Genomic DNA, 25,828 nt, shown 5'->3' with positions numbered 1-25,828 from the left:
AATGGCAGGAGTAAAGTTTCCAGACCACATGATAGAACAGAGAGTATAGGAGGTGGTGGGAATCTAACTTTATCTGGGCAGAGATGAGGCAATGGTGACCAGTATGAGAAGGGAGGTGGTCAATAAAGGACTGAGGGTGTTGTCCCTAAACACGCGCAGTTTACGGAACAAGGTAAATGAGCTTGTTGCGCACATTGAAATTGGCTGCTATGAGGTTATGGGCCTCGCAGAGATGTACATAAGAACATAAGAAATAGGAGCAGGAGTAGGCCATCTAGCCCTTCGAGCCTGCCCCACCATTCAATAAGATCATGGCTGATCTGTCGTGGATCAGTTCCACTTTCCCGCTTTCTCCCCTTAATTCCCCTGTCTATCAGAAACCTATCTACCCGTGACTGAAATATATTTAGCGAGGCAGCCTCCACCACTTCAACGGGCAGAGAATTCCAGAGATTCACCACCCTTTGAGTGAAGAAGTTCCTCCTCAACTCTGTTCCAAACTGCGCCCCCCCCACCCCCCCCTCCCCTGCAAGGGGATCAGGGCTGGGATCGAAATATCCAAGGATCTGTGTCCTATTGAGAGAACAGGCAGATGGGCAAAGGGGGTGGGGTTGCATTGTTAATAAGGAATGAAGTTAAATCGATAGCAAAAAGTGATATAGGATCAGAAAGCATGGAATCTCTGTGGGTAGAGTTGAGGAATCGCAAAGGTAAACAGACCCTGATGAGAGTTATGTACAGGTACCCTCGCAGCAGTTGTAATGTGGGGCGGAAAATAAATCAGGAGATAGAAAAGGCAAATAAAAAAGGCAATATTACAATAATCCCGGGGGACTTCAATATGCAGGTGGACTGGGAAAATCAGGTAGGTAATGGATCCCAAGAAAAGGAATGTGTGGAATGTCTCAGATGGTTTTTTTTGGAGCAGCTTGTGGCAGACTCTACTGGGGAACAGGCAATTTTGGCTTTGCTGATGAGGCAAACCTTATTAAGGAACCCTTAGGGAGCAGTGACCACAATATGATAGAATTTATCCTGCGGTTTGAGGGGGAGAAGCTGGAATCAGATGTAACGGTATTATAATGAAATAAAGTTAACTACAAAGAAGTGAGGGAGGAGCTGGCCAGAGTTGATTGGAAAGGGAATCCAGCAGGGAAGACAGTGGAACAGCAATGGGAGGAGTTTTTGAGAGTTATCTGGGAGGCACAACAGAAATTCATCCCAAAGAGGAGGAAACATGCTGAGGGGAGGGTGAGGCTGACGAGGGAAATCCAGGACAGTGTAAAAGAAAAGCATACAAAATGATGAGGATTAGTGGGAAGCCAGAGATTGGGAAGCCTTTAAAAGTGGGCAGAGGACAACAAAAAAAGTAATAAGGGGGGGAGAAGATGAAATATGAGTGTAAGCTAGCTAGTAATATAAAAGAAGATAGGAAGAGTTTCTTCCAATATATAGAAGATAAGACAGAGACAAAAATAGACATTGGACGCTGGAAAATGAGGCTGGAGAAGTTATAATGGGAAACAAACACATGGCAGAGTTAACTAGTTACTTTGCATCAATCTTCATGGTGGAAGACAGCAGGTTCAGTTGGCAGTTAGGAAGGCAAATGCAGTGTTAGCATTCATGTCGAGAGGGCGAGAATACAAGAGGAGGGATGTACTTCTGAGGCTGTATAAGGCTCTGGTCCATTTGGAGTATTATGAACAGTTTTGGGAAGGATGTGCTGGACTTGGAAAGGTCCAGAGGAGGTTCACAAGAATGATCCCTGGAATGAAAAGCTTGTCGTATGAGGAATGGTGAAGGACGTTGGGTCTGTACTCACTGGAGTTTAGAGGATGAGGGGAGGGGGTCTTATTGAAACTTACAGGATACTGCGAGGTCTGGATACAGTGGACGTGGAGAGGATGTTTTCACTAATAGGAAAAACTAGAACCAGACGGCACAACCTCAGGCTAAAGGGACGATCCTTTAAAACAGAGATGAGGAGGAATTTCTTCAGCCAGAGAGTGGGAAATCTGTGGAACTCTTTGCCACAGAGGAGGCCAGGTCACTGAGGGTCTTTAAGACAGAGATAGATAGGTTCTCGATTAATAAGGGGATCAGGGGTTATGGGGAAAAGGCAGGAGAATGGGGGATGAGAAAAATATCAGCCATGATTGAATGGCAGAGCAGACTCGATGGGCTGAGCGGCCTAATTCTGCTCTTATATCTTATGGTCTTACCTACACTTTCTCTCCAGTTAAATAATAGTCTGCCTTTTGATTTTTCCTACTAAAGTAACCTCGTACTACCCTACTTTAAACTCCATTTGTCAGGTTTTCGCCCAATCTATCTATATCCCTTTGCAGAATCACAATATCCTCTTCACAAACTGTCTTCCCACTTAACTTTGTATCATCGGCAAATTTGGAAACATTACATCTTGTTTCTTTCTCCAGGTCATTAACGTAAATAGTGAACAATTGCGAGCCAGGTACTGAGTCCAGCGATACTCCATTAGTTACATCTCGCCACTCTGAATCGGATCCATTTATTCCAACTCTCTATTTTCTATGTGACAGCCAGTTTTCGATCCATGCTAACACACTCCCCGTTGGGCTTTTACTTTATGCACCATCTTATCAAATGCCTTTTGGAAATCTAAATGCACTACATCCACAGGTTCCCCTCTATCTACCCTCTCTGTCACATCCTCAAAGAACTGTCCCTCTGTCACCCAACCCACTGCAGGAAATAATCTTGCCTTGTGTACTTTTGTTTGTTTTTTGCCAATCACCATGAGTTTCTTCATATCAGCGAATAGACTGAAGACCGGTTTCATCCTATTCCATCCCACCCAGGTTCCTCAGGATTCTCAACACTTGTATCAAATCTCCTCCCTTCCTTGTCTTCTCCAAGGAGTACAACCCCAGCTTCTCCCATCCCTGGCGTCACTCTCACAATCTTTTCTTCGCTTTCTGCAATGCCGAGTCATTTTCAGAATTTGATACAATTGTCGATACAGTTGGTTCCACCAACAAGCACAACATTGCCAATAAAAGTTAACACCGTGACACCAACAGCACCCAGGTTTTATTTTTATCCCCATGAACAATTTACACACCCTCCCACCCTGCTCCAACAAACACAATCCTGGAGATTCAGTCACAAACTTCATGTGACTCACCTTCTTGGGGCACTGGATATCGCGGGCCAGGCTCATGAGCAAGTCATGGGAAATGGGGTCCACCAGATTGGGGAACGCCGTGTGTTTATACAGAACATCGTTTAAGGATGAGCTTTCCAGACCCAGATCCTGCACAGGAGAGAAGGCAACCAATTAGCAACTTGGAAGATCGGCCAATCCAGTCACACGCTGACCTTTACCCTCTGAGTTCTCCACGCTTCTCTAACTCTGACCTCTCCTGATTACATAGAAACCCTACAGTGCAGAAAGAGGCCCATCGGGTCTGCACCGAACACAATCCCACCCAGGCCCTACCCCCATATCCCTACATATTATACCCACTAATCCCTCTAACCTACACATCCCTGGACACTAAGGGGCAATTTCTTAGCATGGCCAATCAACCTAACCCGCACATCTTTGGACTGTGGGAGGAAATCGGAGGAAACCCACGCAGACACAAGGAGAATGTGCAAACTCCACACAGACAGTGACCCGAGCCGGGAATCGAACCCAGGACCCTGGAGCTGTGAATCAGCAGTGCTAACCCACTGTGCTACCGTGCCGCCCCAGTATCCTTCTACAACTTCAGAACTGGGTAGGGTGCTCTGGGAGGATGTTGCTATGGAACCATTCCACGAGAATGTAGAATGATGGAGTCCCTGTAAAGAGAGATTTCAATTTTGCCTTCCAGATAGTTGCAACTTTCCTGAGTGTAATGGGATGGAAAACCTTCACTTTAAAGATTTGTAGGTTAAGTGGATTGGCCAGGGTAATTATGTGAGGTGTTGGGGATGGGGTGGGGGTGGAGGATTGGGCCTGGGTAGAAGGGTAGGGTCGGTGAAGACTCAATGGGCTGAATGGTCTTCTTCTGTACTAGAGATCCTATTGGTTCTATGGTTAGCGGGAGATACCCGTACCTTGCCACCTGAAGCACAAAGACGTGTCAGACAGAGCCCAGAGATACCTGTATGCTGTCACCATGAGTATGATGATACTGTGCCTTTAAGAAATGTATTTTTAGCATTTTTCTTGTGAGGGTTATGTTTAAAATTCAACTCTGATTTACATGGTGTCAATTTGTCAGGGCAGCAGGCAGCTGACATGCTGAGAATGCAGGCTAATGATTGACTTTAGCTAATGGTGTGTTTGTCTAAGCAGAATTAATACATTTGCATTTACTTCGGTTTCCACCTGGTGTTTCAGAGTAGGGTTTTGATTAGTCCTGCAAATGTGTGGACCTAAGCTTGTAGGGAAAACAGTTAACATAAGAACATAAGAAATAGGAGCAGGAGTAGGCCATCTAGCCCCTTTAGCCTGCCCCGCCATTCAATAAGATCATGGCTGATCTGAAGTGGATCAGTTCCACTTTCCCACTTTCTCCCCATAACCCTTAATTCCCCTGTCTATCAGAAACCTATCTACCCGTGACTTAAATATATTCAGCGAGGCAGCCTCCACCACTTCAACGGGCAGAGAATTCCAGAGATTCACCACCCTTTGAGTGAAGAAGTTCCTCCTTAACTCCGATCTAAACTGCCCCCTCCCCCGTATTTATTTTCTCTTTGATTTTAAATTAGTCAGTTTCTGCCTGGTCCAGAGTGTCTTTCTGTTTCTTTCTCTCCCTCTGGAAACTGCTGTTTGGGGCTGTCAGAAGACAGGTATCTCGATGTGTCTCTCCAGAAGTGTTCAAAAGACCAGAAGATGGTTAACAAATTCATGCACATCGGCATGGGGTTTGCTAACTGATTTTGAAGAGGAGCTTAAGTCTATAAGAGGAATATTGCTTGTATTGAAATTCATAGGGATAGCTTAACAATTAAGAACTGTGTCTTGTTTAAGTATTGCTCAATTGGTAAATATTAATCTAATTCATTAGTTCGAGTTAAATTGTATGATTACATGAAGTTTGTTTTGATAAAAGCTCCCTATTGTCAGTCGAGTCACAGCTGGGGCGAAACATCTTATTCTCAAACCAACACCAAAATAGCAACCTGCTGGGGCTGACTCTAACTTCACAACGTAGTTCGGAATTTCTAACTACTTACCCTAACGTCAGACAACCCGTACCCTGTCACCCAGAGACACCCTGTACCCTGTCACCCAGAGACACCCCGCACCCTGTCACCCAGAGACACCCTGTCACCCAGAGACACCCCGCACCCTGTCACCCAGAGACACCCCGCACCCTGTTACCCAGAGACACCCCGCACCCTGTCACCCAGAGACACCCGCACCCTGTCACCCAGAGACACCCGCACCCTGTCACCCAGAGACACCCGCACCCCGTCACCCAGAGACACCCGCACCCTGTCACCCAGAGACACCCGCACCCTGTCACCCAGAGACACCCGCATCCTGTCACCCAGAGACACCCCGCACCCTGTCACCCAGAGACACCCGCACCCTGTCACCCAGAGACACCCGCACCCTGTCACCCAGAGACACCCCGCACCCTGTCACCCAGAGACACCCTCACCCTGTCACCCAGAGACACCCCGCACCCTCTCAACCATAGACACCCCGCACCCTGTCACCCAGAGACACCCCGCACCCTCTCACCCAGAGACACCCGCACCCTGTCACCCAGAGACACCCCGCACCCTGTCACCCAGAGACACCCTGCACCCTGTTACCCAGAGACACCCGCACCCTGTCACCCAGAGACACCCGTACCCTGTCACCCAGAGACACCCCGCACCCTGTCACCCAGAGACACCCCGCACCCTCTCACCCAGAGACACCCTCACCCTGTCACCCAGAGACACCCCGCACCCTCTCAACCATAGACACCCCGCACCCTGTCACCCAGAGACACCCCGCACCCTCTCACCCAGAGACACCCGCACCCTGTCACCCAGAGACACCCCGCACCCTGTCACCCAGAGACACCCCGCACCCTGTTACCCAGAGACACCCGCACCCTGTCACCCAGAGACACCCGTACCCTGTCACCCAGAGACACCCCGCACCCTGTCACCCAGAGACACCCCGCACCCTGTCACCCAGAGACACCCACACCCTGTCACCCAGAGACACCCACACCCTGTCACCCAGAGACACCCCGCACCCTGTCACCCAGAGACACCCCGCACCCTCTCAACCATAGACACCCCGCACCCTGTCACCCAGAGACACCCCGCACCCTGTCACCCAGAGACACCCCGCACCCTGTCACCCAGAGACACCCTGCACCCTGTCACCCAGAGACACCCCGCACCCTGTCACCCAGAGACACCCTCACCCTGTCACCCAGAGACACCCTCACCCTGTCACCCAGAGACACCCCGCACCCTCTCAACCATAGACACCCCGCACCCTGTCACCCAGAGACACCCCGCACCCTCTCACCCAGAGACACCCGCACCCTGTCACCCAGAGACACCCCGCACCCTGTCACCCAGAGACACACGCACCCTGTCACCCAGAGACACACGCACCCTGTCACCCAGAGACACACGCACCCTGTCACCCAGAGACACCCCGCACCCTGTCACCCAGAGACACCCGCACCCTGTCACCCAGAGACACACGCACCCTGTCACCCAGAGACACACGCACCCTGTCACCCAGAGACACCCTCACCCTGTCACCCAGAGACACCCGCACCCTGTCACCCAGAGACACCCGCACCCTGTCACCCAGAGACACCCGCACCCTGTCACCCAGAGACACCCGCACCCTGTCACCCAGAGACACCCCGCACCCTGTCACCCAGAGACACCCCGCACCCTGTCACCCAGAGACACCCCGCACCCTGTCACCCAGAGACACCCCGCACCCTGTCACCCAGAGACACCCACACCCTGTCACCCAGAGACACCCCGCACCCTGTCACCCAGAGACACCCCGCACCCTGTCACCCAGAGACACCCCGCACCCTGTCACCCAGAGACACCCACACCCTGTCACCCAGAGACACCCCGCACCCTGTCACCCAGAGACACCCCGCACCCTGTCACCCAGAGACACCCCGCACCCTGTCACCCAGAGACACCCCGCACCCTGTCACCCAGAGACACAGCCAGTTTCTAGTTGGGAAATGGTAAATTGATTAAATGAAAATAATGCAGGTGCTGGGTGTTTGAGAAAGCAGCTTTGAAGAAAGGTTGTTACTGTGAAATGTTAGCTCTGTTTCCTGTTTCACATTTGCCACCTGCCTGGTGATATTTCCAGAATATTTCTGCATTGATTTGTATAAATTGGATAAAAGTGAGCTTAAAGAATGCAGCGTTCTCTGCTGGAGAGAGTGAATGGGACAAATCCACAGGCTTGGAGTGTTACAGACCGGAATGTCTGGGCTCACACACAGTCTGGACTGCGGAGATGAAAATCTCCCTTCCTGTGTTACCTACAAATTAAATCTGACCATTTTTGAACCCAGCTCCCAGTGATTACAGCCAATAACAAATTAGGATGAAGCTCTCAATCTGACTGAGAATGGTGCAGGTAAACTGGGAATTGAAAATATCTCTGTGGTGCCAAGCTCTCCTCCTGGCAACAGTGCAGAGCATTGAAGCTGATACACACTGACTATCACTCCCAGAAAGGAAACTATGTCGGAAGTTCAAACCTAAGGCAATGTTGTGCTTTCCCTCTCATTTGGTTTGGAAAATAGTTTTGATTTTATTTGGGGCTGGCACGGTAGCACAGTGGGTTAGCACTGCTGCTTCACAGCTCCAGGGACCTGGGTTCGATTCCTGCTCGGAGTCACTGTCTGTGTGGAGTTTGTACATTCTCCCCGTGTCTGCTTGGGTTTCCTCCGGGTACTCTGGTTTCCTCCCACGGTCCAAAGATGTGTAGGTTAGGTTGATTGGCTAAGAAATTGCCCCTTAGTATCCAGGGATGTGTAGGTTAGAGGGATTAGTGGGTACAATACATGGGGGTAGGGCCTGGGTGGGATTGTGGTTGGTGCAGACTCGATGGGCCAAATGGCCTCTTTCTGCACTGTAGGATTCCATGATTTCTATGATAATGGCTCAGGAGCAACACCATGTGTTAGAGAAATATCAGGCATTGTCCACTGAGACTGGGACACGAGAGCGCGGGAGAGAGAGAGCGGGGGAGCTAGAGGGAGAGGGAGAACGACAGCGAGGTGGAGAGGGAGATAGAAAGAGAGAGCAGGACGGAGAGTGGAACGGAGAGAGAGACAGAAATCAAAAGACAGAGAGAAGGAGGGTGAGACATAGAGATTGGAAGGGAAGATGGGAGATGTGTGAGGAGGGAGCACAGGGTGGGGGAGAGAGGAGATGAGTTGGAGGGGACAGTAGGGAGAGGGGGAAAGAGACAGGAGAGCAAAAGAGTAACAGTTAAGAGGGGCAGTAAGAGGGAAAGAGTGCAAGTGAGAGAAAGAGTTGGAGAAGGCCACCTGCCTACTGTGCATTTACCATCACAACAGTTTGATAAATGCCTCTTACTGAGTGTCCTTTCTGCAGCTCACATTCACTGAAACACTCCCAACTCATCAATGCCACAGTGCTATTACATCAGGCTGTTCATTGGTTCAACAGCCGACACTCTGACCTGTAACGGCATAATAAGAAATAGGAGCAGGAGTCGGCCATCTAGCCCTTCGAGCCTGCCCCACCATTCAATAAGATCATGGCTGATCTGAAGTGGATCAGTTCCACTTTCCCACTTTCTCCCCTTAATTTCCCTGTCTATCAGAAACCTATCTACCCGTGACTTCAATATATTTAGCGAGGCAGCCTCCACCACTTCAACGGGCAGAGAATTCCAGAGATTCACCACCCTTTGAGTGAAGAAGTTCCTCCTCAACTCTGTTCTAAACTGCCCCCCCCTTATCTTGAGGCTGTGCCCTCTAGTCCTGCTGTCCTTTCTGAGCGGGAAGAATCTCTCTACCTCTACCCTATCCATCCCCTTCATTATCTTATAAGTCTCTATAAGATCCCCCCTCATCCTTCTAAACTCCAACGAGTACAGACCCAGTCTATTCAATCTCTCCTCATAGGCTAACCCCCTCATCTCCGCATAGTAACTGATCTTCAAACTTCATGACCACAGCACGCTATCCTCGTTCTGGCAAATGTGTTGCTAACAGATTTCAAGCCCTTGATGTCTGCATCAATTTGAAGCTTCCTGAATTTGTCTTTTCATAACTTCTGTAAATCTCTAATTGGAACTGGTTGCAAGCTATATTTGAACAAACATCAACTGGTCTTTCCTACTCCCTCAGCTCCATATCTCTGGGTCCGTGCTGTTTTGTACCTCTGGCACGCTGGTCTCCTGACAAACTAATGTCCTTATTCTTGATAATGTTTCCTGATCCTAGGGGAAGAACAAAGAACAGCTCAGGAACAGGCCATTCGGCCCTCCAACTCTGCACCGATCATGCTGCCCGACGGAACTAAAACCCCTACCCTTCTGAGGACCGTATCTCTCTATTCCCATCCTGCTCATGTATTTGTCCCATATAAAAGTCACTACCGTATCCACTTCCACTACCTCCCCCGGCAAAGAGTTCCAGGCACCCACCACCCTCTGTGTAAAAAATCTGCCTGGTACATCTCCTTTAAACCTTGCCCCTCGCACCTTAAACCTACACCCCCTAGTAATTGACTCTTCCGCCCTGGGAAAAAGCTTCTGACTATCCACTCTGTCCACTCCCCTCATAATCTTGTAGACTTCTATCAGGTCTCCCCTCAACCTCTGTCGCTCCAGTGAGAACAAACCAAACTTCTCCTCATAGCTAATGCCCTCCATACCAGGCAACATCCTGGTAAATCTTTTCTGTACCCTCTCCAAAGCCTCCACATCCTTCTGCTAGTATGACCAGAATTGAACACTATATTCCAAGTGCGGCCTAAGATTCTATAAAGCTGCAACATGACTTGCCAATTTTTAAACGCAATACCCCGGCTGATGAAGGCAAGCATGCCGTATGCCTTCTTGACTACCTTCTCCATTTGCATTGCCACTTTCAGTAACCTGTGTGCCCGTACACCCAGATCCCTCTGCCTATCAATACTCTTAAGGGTTCTGCCATTTACTGTATATTTCCTATCTGTATTAGACCTTCCAAAATGCATTATCTCACATTTGTCTGGATTAAACTCCATCTGCCATCTCTCCACCAAGTCTCCGACTGATCTATATCCTGCTGTATCCTCTGATGGTCCTCATTGCAATCCACAAATCCACCAACCTTTGTGTCATCCGCAAACTTACTAATTAAACCAGTTACATTTTCCTCCAAATCATTTCTATATATTACAAACAGCAGTGGTCCCAGCACTGATCCCTGAGGAACGCCACTTGTCACAGCCCTCCATTCAGAAACACACCCTTCCACTGCTACCCTCTGTCTTCTATGATCGAGCCAGTTCTGTATCCACCTTGGCAGCTCACCTCTGATCCCATGCAACTTCACCTTCTGCACCAGTCTACCAGGAGGGACCTTGTCAAAGGGTTACTGAAGTCCATATAGACAACATCCACTGCGCTACCCTCATCAATCATCTTCATCTCTTCCTCAAAAAACTCAATCAAGTTTGTGAGACATGACCTCCCCTTCACAAAACCATGTTGCCTCTCATTAATATGCCCACTTATTTCCAACTGGGAATAAATCCTGTCTTGAAGAATCCTCTCCAAGAATTTCCTTACCACTGATGCAAGGCTCACTGGCCTGTAAGTAAGAACATAAGAACATAAGAAATAGGAGCAGGAGTCGGCCATCTAGCCCTTCGAGCCTGCCCCGCCATTCAATAAGATCATGGCTGATCTGTCGTGGCTCAGTTCCACTTTCCCGCCCTCTCCCCATAACCCTTAATCCCCTCTCTTATCAAAAACCCATCAACCCGCGTCTTAAAAATATTTAGCAAGGCAGCCTCCACCACTTCAACGGGCAGAGAATTCCAGAGATTCACCACCCTTTGAGTGAAGAAGTTCCTCCTCAACTCCGTTCTAAACCGCCCCCCCTTTATCTTGAGGCTGTGCCCCCTAGTCCTACTGTCCTTTCTGAGCGGGAAGAGCCTCTCCACCTCTATCCTATCCATCCCATTCATCATCTTATACGTCTCAATGAGATCTCCCCTCATTCTTCTAAACTCTAACGAGTACAAGTCTAGTTTATTCAGCCTCTCCTCATAGCTCAACCCCCTCAACTCCGGTATCAGCCTAGTAAACCTCCTCTGCACTCCCTCCAAGGCCAAAATATCCTTGCGTAAGTACGGCACCCAAAACTGCACACAGTACTCCAGCTGCGGCCTCACCAATGCCCTATACAGCTGCAGCAAGACCTCCCTGCTTTTATATTCAATCCCCCTCGCTATGAAGGCCAGCATCCCATTCGCCTTCCTGACCACCTGCTGCACCTGCAGGCTGGGTTTTTGCGACTCATGCACAAGGACCCCGAGGTCCCTCTGCACCGTCGCCTGCTGCAGTTTTTCGCCACATAAGTAACAATCCTTCCTACCATTATTCTTACCAAAGTGGACAACCTCGCACTTGCCAACATTAAATTCCATTTGCCAGTTCCTGGCCCATTCGCCCAGCCTATCTAGATCCTTCTACAGACTCTCCACACCCTCCGCACAATTTGCCCTTCCACCAATCTTGGTGTCATCAGCAAATTTCGACACCCTACACTCGGTTCCCTCCTCCAGATCATCTATATAAATGGTAAATAGCTGAGGCCCCAGCACTGACCCCTGGGGCACTCCACTAGTCACCATCCGCCAATCCGAACAGCACCCATTGACCCCCACTCTCTGCCTCCTATTTGACAACCAATCCTCTATCCACGCTAACACCCTACCCCCAACTCCATGTCCCCTGACCTTCTGCAATAACCTCTTGTGAGGTACCTTGTCAAACGCCTTCTGAAAATCAAGAAAGACCACATACTGTGTGCAGTTTTGGTCGCCGCACTTGCGCAAGGATATTTTGGCCTTGGAGGGAGTGCAGAGGAGGTTCACGAGGCTGATACCGGAGATGAGGGGGTTGGACTATGAAGAGAGATTGAATAGACTGGGTCTGTACTCGTTGGAGTTTAGAAGGATGAGGGGGGATCTTATAGAGACGTATAAGATAATGAAAGGGATGGATAGGATAGAGGTGGAGAGGCTCTTCCTGCTCAGAAAGGACAGCAGGACTAGAGGGCACAGCCTCAAGATAAGGGGGGGGTGCAGTTTCGAACAGAGTTGAGGAGGAACTTCTTCACTCAAAGGGTGGTGAATCTCTGGAATTCTCTGCCCGTTGAGGTGGTGGAGGCTGCCTCGCTGAATATTTTTAAGACGCGGGTTGATGGGTTTTTGATAAGAGAGGGGATTAAGGGTTATGGGGAGAAAGCGGGAATGTGGAACTGAGCCACGACAGATCAGCCATGATCTTATTGAATGGCGGGGCAGGCTCGAAGGGCTAGATGGCCGACTCCTGCTTCTAGTTTCAATTCCTATAAGGAGTACTCGTTCTCATAACCTAACCCTGTTAGCTCCAGTACCATTTCGCATCGCTCAGGCCTTGCTTCCACTGTGAAAACCAGTCACTACTCTAGGGTCACCCGGCAAGGCGAGGATTGCTATTGGATCTTCAGCCCACCCCCCAAACATTGTGTAAAACTCCCCTCCCCCACTCTCAGCAACAAGTGTCTGGAGCTGGTGACAAGCTGTTCTGCCCTGACGTCAGGTCCTGGCAGCGACTCGCTTCCTGAACACCGGAATATTGGATTCTTTTGGAAAGGCTGGTTTTGTTTTGTGCTGGACGCTTCTCTCACGTCATTAGTGAAAGCATCCCCGCTGACACCGGTGGCACGGTGGGGTCAGCACTGCTGCCTGACAGCACCGGGGACCCGGGTTCGATTCCCGGCTCGGGTCACTGTCCGTGCGGAGGCTGCACCTTCTCCCCGTGTCTGTGTGGGTTTCCTCCGAGCGCTCCGGTTTCCTCCTCGCAGTCCAAAAGATGGTGAGGTGCATCGACCGTGCCAAATTCTCCATCAGTGTACCCGAACAGGTGTCACGGTGTGGAGACTAGAGGATTTTCACAGTAACTTCAGCGCAGTGTTAATGTAAGCCAACTGCGACTAATAAATACTATGTGAATCATAGAACCCTACAGTGCAGAGAGAGGCCCTTTGGCCCATCGAGTCTGCACCAAACACAATCCCACCCAGGCCCTACCCCCATATCCCTACATATTATACCCACTAATCCCTCTAACCTACACATCCCTGGACACTAAGGGGCAATTTCTTAGCCAATCAACCTAACCCGCACATCTTTGGACTGTGGGAGGAAACCCACGCAGACACGAGGAGAATGTGCAAACTCCACACACAGACAGTGACCCGAGCCGGGAATCGAACCCAGGACCCTGGAGCTGTGAAGCAGCAGTGCTAACCCACTGTGCTACCGTCTCGCCCGTACGTGTGTCACCTGTGTGCCACGTGGCTGGGCCACTAGCAATATGACCAAATATAGCAGGGAATGTCGCAGGAAGCTGCTAGGAGAAGGATGTATGAAATGTGTGACAGCCTTACCAATGGCGAACGCCAGTCTAATAGCTTTATTTCAAATTAGTCTCTGGTCCGAGAGAGCAAACCGTTGCTTACAAATAAAAGAAACCACAAAGTCAGCACCAGTTAAAGATCCACAAAGCTGATTAATTACATTACGGTGCAGTATTTTCACTGGCAGGACGTGAGTCACTGGAGGACACAGATTTCTAACGAGTGGCAAACAACCAGGGGCGGAGGAAGAGGTTAACGCAGCGAGCTGACAGGAGCTGGGATACGTTGCCTGAAGGATGGTGGAAGCAGATTCAGTATAACTTGCAAAAATAAGCCAGATAAATATTTGTGAAGCGACATTTGCAGGGCTGTGGGGTGGGAACAGAGGAGTGGGGTTAATTGGATGGTTCTTAGACACGACTGGGAAAAATATCTCCTGCCGCCTAGTTTACACAGCAGGAATACGAGGCCCCTGTTCACTGTGACAGCTCAGACCTGTTCTAATGCTCTGTGCCAATGTGTTGGCTCTGCCACTGTCTGTCCCTCTGTGTGATCTACCCTCCTTCCCTTCCTGGTGTACCAACAATCATCTACAACTTGCATTTACAAAGCACCTTTAACGTCCCACTGTAACCTCTCCAATCTGGAAATCTATTGTTCCGAAATACCGGTTGTTCGGATATAATTCCCTGTGCCTTATGTCTGTACAGCTGTACCACTCACCACATTATCAATATTCACTGAACAAACTACGCAGTGACACCACTGTATTGATGGATCCTTTCCTGAATTAAAGATCATTCCACCTGTACTGTTGCCTTTAAGAAATGTGTGTCATTTTTTTGTGTTGTAGCATATTTTTATTATTATGGGAGCTGTTTCTGTCTATACACAGCAGCACTGTGTTGTAATTGTAGCAGCATAGATCTTAATTGCTACAATCATACAAACCCCTACAGTGCGGAAAGAGGCCCTTCTGCCCATCGAGTCTGCACCGACCACAATGCCATCCAGGCCCCCCCCCCCATATCCCCTGTACACCCACTCGCTAATCCCGCTAACCCACACATCTCAGGACACTAAGGGGCAATTTAGCATGGCCAATCAACCTAACCCGCACATCTTTGTTTTAATTTTGACCGAATGCAAGGTTCTGTTGTTTTATGTTTTCCCCGGGAGATTGCAGAGTAGGGCTTGATAAGATTGCTTGACAGTTCAGGTCATATGACTGGGCACAGCTGAGCTTACACGGAGAACTCTTGAAGAAGAAGAAGTGCCTCTCTTTTCCCCTCTCTCAGGGCTGGAGTCTGGAATCTATTAGGAAATAAATATTTTTCCTGCGGTAGGACCCCCTTTCCCCCCCTCCAGTCTCCAGATTGTGCCAATACTGCATCATTGCGACCTCTTAACCAGAGCAGAATCATAACCACTCAACCATAACATAACCATAATCTTTTAAACAAGGCGTGGTGGCACAGTGGTTAGCATTGCTGCCTCACAGTGTCAGGGACCAGGGTTCAATTCCAGACTGTGTGTGGAGTTTCCAAGTTCTCCCTGTGTCTACATAGATTTCCTTTGGATGCTCCGGTTTCCTCCCACAGTCCACAGACGTGGATTGGCCATGTTAAATTGCCGCTTAGTTTCCAAAGATACTCGGGTTAGGGGGATTAGAGGGAAAAATATTTGCGCTATGGGGTTAGGGCCTGCATGGCCAGCTCTACCAGCGAGTTGGCACAGATTTGATGGGCCGAGTGGCCTCCTTCTGCATTGTAGGGATTCTATCCTATAACCTCTTAACCACGGCATAAGATATAGTGCTGAACTTTCAGAGTCTTCCCTACGTTTAGGAGAGAAACTCCCAAACTCTCTCAAGAGAGGGGAAAAGAGAGGCATTTCTTCTTCTTCATGAGTTCTCTGTGTAAGCTCAGTTGTGCCCAGTCATATGACCTGACCTGTCAAACAACCTTATCAAGCCCTACTCTGCAATCTCCCAGGGAAAACATAAAACAACAGAACTTTCCATTCGGTCAGACTAAAACTAACATTGTAGCAATTAAGATCTACGCTGCTACAATCACAACACAGTGCCGCTGTGTATAGACAGAACAGCTCCCATAATAAAAACAATATGTTACAGCAAATCCTGTACACAGGAGAGAGTTCAGATTATTAGATTCTCGGGATTAAAGACACTCAGGTTAGGGGGATTAGAGGGAAAAATATTTGCGTTATGGGGTTAGGGCCTGCATGGCCAGCTCTACCAGCGAGTTGGCACAGATTTGATGGGCCGAGTGGCCTCCTTCTGCATTGTAGGGATTCTATCCTATAACCTCTTAACCACGGCATAAGATATAGTGCTGAACTTTCAGAGTCTTCCCTACATTTAGGAAACTCCCAAACTCTCTCGTGTGGCTCTTCAAATTCTCGGGATTAAGAGCTGTTATGTGGCGGCACTCTGATATCATCAAGAGAGTTGTAACTTTGTCAGAATTTATTGAATAGGAGACTTGGAGCAGGAGTTTGGCGCTGGAGCAGAGCTCCGGTCCCTGCAACATGGCTGCTATAAGACTCTCTCCGAGAGAAGACTCCGCCCTCTGGGGTGGTCATCACTCTCAGTTCCATTGGTCCTTCCAGTCAGCTGACTCTCTTCTACTGCGCCATCTTAAAGAGGCAGACACCACATACACAACAAAAACTAATTAACTTGCACAATCAATCCCAAAATGGCCTTCATAGCGAGGGGGATTGAATATAAAAGCAGGGAGGTCTTGCTGCGGCTGTATAGGGCATTGGTGAGGCCGCAGCTGGAGTACTGTGTGCAGTTTTGGTCGCCGCACTTACGCAAGGATATTTTGGCCTTGGAGGGAGTGCAGAGGAGGTTTACTAGGCTGATACCGGAGTTGAGGGGGTTGAACTATGAGGAGAGGCTGAATAAACTAGGCTTGTACTCGTTAGAGTTTAGAAGAATGAGGGGACATCTCATTGAGACATATAAGGTAATGAATGGGATGGATAGGATAGAGGTGGAGAGACTCTTCCCGCTCAGAAAGGACAGTAGGACTAGAGGGCACAGCCTCAAGATAAAGGGGGGGCAGTTTAGAACGGAGTTGAGGAGGAACTTCTTCACTCAAAGGGTGGTGAATCTCTGGAATTCTCGGCCCGTTGAAGTGGTGGAGGCTGCCTCGCTAAATATTTCTAAGACGCGGGTTGATGGGTTTTTGATAGACAAGGGGATTAAGGGTTATGGGGAGAGGGCGGGAAAGTGGAACTGATCCACTTCAGATCAGCCATGATCTTATTGAATGGCGGGGCAGGCTCGAGGGGCTAGATGGCCTACTCCTGCTCCTATTTCTAACGTTCTGTGTGGGTTTCCTCCGGGTGCTCTGGACTCCCCCCAAAGATGTGCGCGTTAGGTTGATTGGCTAAGAAATTGCCCCTTAGTGTCCAGGGATGTGTAGGTTAGAGGGATTAGTGGGTATAATATGTAGGGATATGGGGGTAGGGTCTGGGTGGGATTGTGTTCGGTGCAGACTCGAAGAGCCTGTTTCTGCACTGTAGGGCTTCTATGGCTCTATAAATGCAAATTCTCCTTTTTGACACAACAATCTTGAACTCCCAACTTGAATAAATTTCAGTAAAATGACTGCTTGGGACTATCTGTTTAAAATGTAGAGAAATAAAAGTTTATAGAAATTTAATAAGACTTTTAAATTTAATAAGTCTTTGAGCCACAGACTGAGACCCGCACAGGATGGTCAAAGGACATGGCAAGAAAAAACTGGAACTGATGGCAGAGAAGGTCACCAGGAACAGACAGGGGTTATGTCTCTACCCACAGGAACAGGTAACAGCACTTTTATTGCACCTAGATGGTAAGACAGCATGTGGTCTTGTCAACTGTGCTTTGCATTTTATTACAATGCTGTTATCACAACCATTTGGTCTGAATGTTTTACACTAGCCTAAGAGAGGAAATGGAATTAAGCTCTTGAGAAGATTAGCAGAAAGTGACCAGAGCCTTGGAGTGTTATTCTGGTAAGGTTCTATGCCTTTAAGAGATGGGAGCTGAGAGATGGAATCAAAATGAACCATCAATCCAAAAAGCTACAGGCGCTGGTAGTATTTTTTTGTATGTGGGTTTAGACAATACGATTCACACAGCACCATAGTTAACCCTGGTCCCTGCACAAAGAAGGAGAAAAGAGTAGGAGTTCCCCCGAATGAACCAATTTCAGACTCCGTGAATCCAATCTCACTTCCCTCCAACAGCGCGAGGCCTGTATCAGCTGGGTGCGCACAGTGAGATGTCCCACAACACCAGGTTAAAGTCCAGCAGGTTTATTTGATAGTAAATCCACAAGCTTTCGGAACGCTGTTCCTTCATCAGGTGAGTGGAGAACTTTCCACACAGCGAAAACTTGTGGGTTTACTATCAAATAAACTTGTTGGACTTTAACCTGGTGCTGTGGGACTTCTTACTGTGTTTACCCCAGTCCAACACCAGCATCTCCATATCATCAGCTGGTGGCTCAGAGATAGCAATTTACCCTCAGAGTCCCCAAGTTGTGGGTTCAGTTAATAAGAACATAAGAAATAGGAGCAGGAGTCGGCCATCTAGCCCCTCGAGCCTGCCCCACCATTCAATAAGATCATGGCTGATCTGTCGTGGATCAGTTCCACTTTCCCACTCTCTCCCCATAACCCTAATTCCCTTGTCTATCAGAAACCTATCTACCCGTGACTTAAATATATTAAAGTATGTGTGGATATGGGTTCAGTTCCCTAATCTCCAGCACTAATCCAGATTGAGATTCCTGCCGCAGTGTCAGAGGGGCTGTCACCCGGATCAGGTACAACCAATGTGCGAATTAAAAGTTTATTTTAATGGTCGCATTGCTGATTCGTGGGATCTCGCTGTGTTCCTTCGCAACTGGCAATTACACTTCAAAATATAATAAGTTGTTTCTAATGGGATCTGGAAATGCTGAGGTCACAAAAGGTTCTTTGTAAACGTAAGTTCTTGCTGCAACCCAGAACTGGCAAATAGCTGATGGTTGACATCCTATAATTTTCCCCAGGCAGAGTCTGCGCCTACATTGTACTTACAGCAAAATTACTTGGCAAGATGACCAGAACCAACCTAATATTAGAGACTGTCGTGTTTGACAAAGGCATTCTTTCAGTAAATTTATTATACATACGTAAAAATATAAACACCAAACAGCTCGAACATAAAACTGTCTACGTTTACAATACAAGGTGATATTTAGACTGTTTTAACTTGGTTTCAGATATTCTGGGTGAAATTTGAAATGTGTTCGGTCAGAGTTGGAATATTTTATGCAGTATGACCTGACTCTGTACCATTTACGGTATTAAAACAGGCCACTTAACCCCCCAACAAGCATCCTGTCATCACTTGTCATCTCACCCCATCAATATATCCTTCTATTCCTTTCTCCCTCGAGTGCTTATCTCTTTAAATGCCATCACCTCAGCTCCTTCTGGTGTAAGTGGGATCCACATTCTCAGGCTGCATTTTTCTTTGCTCATGGGATGCAGATGTCGTTGGCCAGACCAGCATTTATTGCCCATTCCTTTCTGTTTTGGCTATCAAAATGGACCGGCGTATGTGCCTACCCAGTTCCCAGATTCTCAGCGTTTCCCAGGGTCTTTGCCTTGTTTGTCCTGTCTAAGTGCATTACCCCACACTTATATGGACTGAATTCCATTTGCCACTGACCGGTCCATCTGACCAACCTGTTTATATCCTCCAGTAACCCAAAGCTATCCTCTCACTATTTACCAACCCACCAATTTTTGTATCATCCACAAACTTAATACTGAAAATGATTCAGTTAAGTCGGAATCTAGGGTCTTACATCTAAACCGAGTATGTATGTTGGCTGAGATAGATTGGAAAATTACATTAAATGATCCAATGGTGGAGAAGTAAAGGAGTTAATTTCCTGAAGGAATAAGAATAATTTATTTAATTCACTTAAGGAATTTATAAAACCCTACAGCTGAACGGAGTTGAGGAGGAACTTCTTCACTCAAAGGGTGGTGAATCTCTGGAATTCTCTGCCCGTTGAAGTGGTGGAGGCTGCCTCGCTGAATATATTTAAGACACGGGTAGAGAGGTTTCTGATAGACAAGGGAATTAAGGGGAGAAAGTGGGAAAGTGGAACTGATCTACTTCAGATCAGCCATGATCTTATTGAATGGCGGGGCAGGCTCGAGGGGCTAGATGGCCTAATCCTGCTCCTATTTCTTACGTACAGTGCAGAAAGAGGCCCTTCAAGTCTGCACCAAACACAATCCCATCCAGGCCCTACCCCCATATCCCTACATATTATACCCACTAATTCCTCTAACCTACACATCCCTGGATACTATGGGGCAATTTCTTAGCATGGCCAATCAACCTAACCCACACATCTTTGGACTGTGGGAGGAAACCGGAGTACCCGGAGGAAACCCACGCAGACACGGGGAGAATGTGCAAACTCCACACACAGACAGTGACCCGAGCCGGGAATCGAACCCAGGCCCCTGGAGCTGTGAAGCAGCAGGGCTAACCCACTGTGCTACCGTGCCGCCCCAATTAGTATTGAATTTGCAACAAAATATACACTCCTTCATGATAGAAAAGTCCCACAGAATAAGTAGTCCAACCATGGCTAATTAGAAAACTTGATGATAGTATTATATCAACGAAAGAGGTTTATTACATTGCCAGAAATAGTGGGGACAATTGTCAAATTCAGCAAAGGAGGACAAAGTAATTAAGAAGGAAAAATTGAAGAGAATATGAGAGTAGGATAGAAAGGAACATAAATATAGATTGTAAACATTTCTATTGGCATGTAGCTAGGATGAGTTCAGTGAAAATAGAGGCAGATACAGATGAAATTGTAATGAAGAGTAAGAAAATGGCAGAGACATTAAACAAATGCCTTCTGTCTGCCTTCACGGTAGGAGACCCAAAAAAAAATTTCAGAATAATTGGGGAATCGAGTGTTTAGCAAGAGTGAGAAACTTAAAGCATTGAATCTAACCATTGGGGAAGGGAAGGGCTAAGTGGTGAGTGGCCCTGGGATCTGACTATCAAGAGCCAGTTCCACAGATAGTGGATGCACTGGTTTTGATCTTCCCAATTTCCTTAGATTCTAGAGCAGCTCCCTGACGTGACCCTGTTATTTAAGAAAGGAGGAAGAGAGAAAACAAGGAACTACAGGCCAGTTAATCGGCAAACCCCTAGAACCTGTTATTCGGAACATGGTGGTGGGCGCTTAGAAAAATCATAATGTGATTGAACAAAGGCAACACAGATTTATGGAAGGGATATCGTGTTGGCCAACTACCAGGCGGCATGGTAGCACAGTGGTTAGCACGGCTGCTTCACAGCTCCAGAGTTCTGGGTTCGATTCCTGGCTTGGGTCACTGTCTGTGTGTGGAGTTTGCACATTCTCCCCGTGTCTGCGTGGGTTTCCTCCGGGTGCTCTGGTTTCCTCCCACAGTCTAAAGATGTGCGGGTTAGGTTGATTGGCCGTGCTAAGACATTGCCCCTTAGTATCCAGGGTAGTGGGTATAATATATGGGGGTACAGCCTGGGTGTGATTGTGTTCGGTGCAGACTCGATGGGCTGAAGGGCCTCTTTCTGCACTGTAGGTTTCTATGGTAAGTAGCAAAACGGATGAGAAGGAACTCTTGTACTTGCATTTTCAAAATGTATTTCATATGGTACCACACAGGAGATTATTACTCAATACTAGGACTCATTGGTTAATGGATTGAAACTGAGAGTAAGAATAAATGAGACATTTTTGGGTTACCAGGCTGTAACTAACGGAATATTGCAGGATCAGTACTTGAATCCCAGCTATTTGCAATCTATATTTACACTTTAGATGATAAAAATGCAGAATATTGTTTTGAATGGTGAATGATATTTTCATTCAGAGGAACCGGGGTGTTTGAAGCACAAACAGTGAGATATTCAAAATGTTAAACTGAGGAGTATAAGTGTCAAGAAGTTTTACTACAATCATACAAAGCATTCGTAAAGCCACACTTGATGCGCTGCGTGCAGCATAACCCCACAGCTCTTAAACTCAAACCCCCTGTTAATAAACGCTAACACACTATAAGCCTTCTTCACGGCTCTATCCACTTGAGTGGCAACCTTCAGAGATCTGTAGATATGAACCCCAAGACCTCTCTGTTCCTCCACATTCCCAGAACCCTACCGTTGACTCTGTAATCCGCATTCAAGTTTGTCCTACCAAAATGAATCACCTTGCACTTATCAGGGTTAAACTCCATCTGCCACTTTTCGGCCCAGCTCTGAATCCTATCAATGTCTCTTTGCAGCCTACAACAGCCCTCCACCCCATCCACTACTCCACCAATCTTGGTGTCATCAGCAAATTTACTAACCCTCCCTTCAGCCACCTCCTCCAAGTCATTGATAAAAATCACAAATAGCAGAGGACCCAGCACTGATCCCTGTGGTACACCGCTGGTAACTGGTCTCCAGTCTGAAAATTTTCCCTCCACCACCACCCTCTGTCTTCTAAGAGACAGCCAGTTACTTACCCAGACAGCCAGTTACTTATCCTTGCTTGGGTTGTTTTTGTTGGAGCAGAGAAGGCTGAGGGGTGACCTGATTGAGGTGTTCGAGGTTCTGAGGGGCATGGACAGGGTGGATAGGGAGCAGTGTTCCTCTTAGTTGGAGGGTCAGTTGCAAGGGAACACAAGTTAAAAGTGAGGGGTGGGAGGTTTCGGAGGGATTTGAGGAAAAACATTTTTACTCAGAGGGTGGTGACGATCTGGAGTGTGCTGGGAGGGTGGTGGGTGCCTCACATCCTTTAAACAATACCTGGATGAGTACTTGGCACACCATAACATTCAAGGTTATGGGCCGAGTGCTGGCAAATGGGATTAGGTGGGCAAGTCAGAGCATTTCGTGCATTGGTGTGGACTCGATGGGCTGAATTGCCTCTTCTGCATTGTGGTATTCTGTGACTGCAACAACGGTTCACAATGCTGGTTCCCAGGATGAGGGGATTGCCTTATGAGGAGAGATCGGGTAGATTTTATTCACTGGAGCTCAGAAGAATGAGAGGTGATCTATTTGACATGTGTAAGTTGTTCGTCTGGGTACGTGCCGAGAAAATGTTTGCCTTGGCTGGAGAATCTAGATCGTGGGTCGCACTTTCAGAATAAAGGGCCTGTCATTTTAGACCAAAAGGAGAAATCTCTTCACTCAACAGAATTCACTATCCCAGAGGGATTTGGATGCTCCATCATCAATTACATTCAAAATAGAGATCAAGAGATTTTTGGATACTGGGTTAGTTAAGGGATGTGGGACCCTCACCAACTTTTACAGATGCCCCATAGAAAGCATTCTTTCCGGTTGTATCACAGCTTGGTCTGGGCTCCTGCTCTGCCCAAGACCGCAAGGAACTACAAAAGGGTCGTGAATGTAGCCCAGTCCATCAGCCAAACCAGCCTCCCATCCATTGACTCTGTCTACACTTCCCGCTGCCTCGGAAAAGTGGCCAGCACAATCAAGGATCCCCCTCCCATGCACCCGGACATTCTCTCATCCATCTTCTTCCGTCGCCAACTGACTCAAGAACAGCTTCTTTCCTGCCGCTATCAGAGCTCCCTCATATTAAGCTGATCTTTCTCTACGCCCTAGCTATGACTTGGAACACTATATTCTGTACCCTCTCTTTTTCTTCTCTATGAACGGTATGTTTTGTCTGTATTGCACAAAATAAACAATACTGTATACGATATATGTGACAACAATAAATCAGATTAAAGATATGGATGCAATGTGGAAAGACGGAGTTAAGCTACATCACCCATGATTTTCTCAATTGTGGGTAGGACTGCAGTTCAGCAGGAATATTGAATGTTTATATGCAAACTCAAAGGCTCCTACTTCTTCCGTTTGTGAAGAAGTTTCTCCCAAATTTCCTACTGGATTTATAAATGATGATCTTACACCTCTGACCATTCGATCCACTTTCTCCTGCGAGTGGAAACATTTTCTCCACGTTACCCAGGGTTTTATGAGAATGGCCAGAGTTTTTCACTATCTTAAAGGACATCAGGTTGCTCTTTTCGAAATAAAAGAACGAGGGTCTGTTTAGCTGTTCCTGACCTGCAGAACCTCCCAGACTCATTCCAGCCAATCTTTTCAGCACATTCCTCAGACTCTAGGACATTTCAGTAAGATGCATTCTGCTGCAGAGCTTTTCAGAGGCTTATTTCGAGATAACGTAAGAACATAAGAAATAGGAGCAGGAGTAGGCCATCTAGCCCTTCGAGCCTGCCCCGCCATTCAATAAGATCATGGCTGATCTGTCGCTGCTCAGTTCCACATTCCCGCCCTCTCCCCATAACCCTTAATCCCCTCGCTTATCAAAAACCCATCAACCCGCATCTTAAAAATATTTAGCGAGGCAGCCTCCACCACTTCAACGGGCAGGGAATTCCAGAGATTCACCAACCTTTGAGTGAAAAGTTCCTCCTCAACTCCGTTCTAAACCGCCCCCCCCTTTATCTTGAGGCTGTGCCCCCTAGTCCTACTGTCCTTTCTGAGCGGGAAGAGTCTCTCCACCTCTATCCTATCCATCCCATTCATCATCTTATACGTCTCAATGAGATCTCCCCTCATTCTTCTGAACTCTAACGAGTACAAGCCTAGTTTATTCAGCCTCTCCTCATAGCTCAACCCCCTCAACTCCGGAATCAGCCTAGTAAACCTCCTCTGCACTCCCTCCAAGGCCAAAATATCCTTGCGCAAGTGCGGCGACCAAAACTGCACACAGTACTCCAGCTGCGGCCTCACCAGTGCCCTTTATGGATGGAAAGGGATTGGTTTAGGTTAGAAGGTCATTGCTTTTTAATTGGTCGGCGCAACATCGTGGGCTGAAGGGCCTGTTCTGCGCTGTAATGTTCTATGTTCTATACAGCTGCAGCAAGACCTCCCTGCTTTTATATTCTATCCCCCTCGCTATGTATAATATTTTAATTATACTTGTAATATTTGAATGTAATGGTGAGGTTTAATGTGGGATTTGAAACGGTTTGCAGATCGCAGAGAGATTTAGAGTGGCTTTGTAATGTAGTTATGTAGAGTACAATCTAGGTTTGGAAATACTTCAGAGAATCACACAGCGCAGAAGAGACCCTTCAGCTCATTGAGACTGCACTGACAAACAAGAAACACCAGACCTCCTACCTCATCCCAATTACCACCACTTGTCCCACAGCCGTGAATGTTTTGACGTGCCAAGTGCTCATCCAGATACTTTTTAAAGTTGTGAGACATCCTGCCTCCACCACACTCCCAGGCAGCGCATTCCAGAACCATGCTCTGGGTAAAAGTGTTTTTCCTCGCATCCCCCCCCCCCCGTTAAACCTCCTGCCCCTCACCTTGACTCTATAAGAACATAAGAAATAGGAGCAGGAGTCGGCCATCTAGCCCCTCGAGCCTGCCCCGCCATTCAATAAGATCATGGCTGATCTGAAGTGGATCAGTTCCACTTTCCCGCTTTCTCCCCTTAATCCCCCTGTCTATCAGAAACCTATCTACCCATGACTTAAATATATTCAGCAAGGCAGCCTCCACCACTTCAACGGGCAGAGAATTCCAGAGATTCACCACCCTTTGAGTGAAGAAGTTCCTCCCATGTCCCCTCGTGACCAACCCTTCAACTATGGGGAACTAAGAGAAGTCCAACAGGTTTATTTGATAGTAAATCCGCAAGTTTTCGGAAACGGTTCCGAAAGCTTATGGGATTACTACCAAATAAACCTGTTGGACCCTAACCTGCTGTTGTGAGACTTCTTACTGTGTTTACCCCAGTCCAACGCCAGCATCTCCACACCAGTAAAAACAACGCAAGCCTCTCCAACCTCTCTTCGTAACTTAGAACATAGAACACTACAGCACAAACAGGCCCTTCGGCCCACAAGTTGCGCCGATCATTTCCATACCTACCAGGCCTATCTATAATTCCATTAGATCCCATGTACTCATCCAGAAGTCTCTTAAAAGACCCCAGCGAGTTCGCCTCCACCACCGACGGCAGCCGATTCCACTCACTCACCACCCTCTGAGTGAAAAACTTACCCCTGACATCTCCTCTGTAAATAAGATTTAT

General features: G+C 47.7%; 1 protein-coding gene across 1 annotated transcript in view; it reads right to left on the bottom strand.

The window, feature by feature from the left end:
- Positions 1 to 12,642, bottom strand: part of LOC145356002 (leucine-rich repeat-containing protein 75B-like) — a 57,835-nt gene extending 45,193 nt beyond the window's left edge. Inside the window, exons 1-4 of the mRNA XM_080208555.1 lie at positions 12,633 to 12,642; positions 9,398 to 9,457; positions 4,090 to 4,097; positions 3,170 to 3,298 (exon numbers count right to left, since the gene is read on the bottom strand). Coding sequence (XP_080064681.1) covers positions 3,170 to 3,298; positions 4,090 to 4,097; positions 9,398 to 9,457; positions 12,633 to 12,642 — 207 coding nt within the window. The remainder of the gene's footprint in view (positions 1 to 3,169; positions 3,299 to 4,089; positions 4,098 to 9,397; positions 9,458 to 12,632) is intronic.
- Positions 12,643 to 25,828: the final 13,186 nt, after the last annotated feature.

The sequence above is a fragment of the Carcharhinus amblyrhynchos genome, chromosome 20, assembly GCF_965287045.1.
Source record: "Carcharhinus amblyrhynchos chromosome 20, sCarAmb.v2.hapA, whole genome shotgun sequence".
NCBI classification, from domain to species: Eukaryota; Metazoa; Chordata; class Chondrichthyes; order Carcharhiniformes; family Carcharhinidae; genus Carcharhinus; species Carcharhinus amblyrhynchos.
Note: the sequence above shows the minus strand (reverse complement) of the source record. Positions and strands in the feature narration are given on the sequence as shown.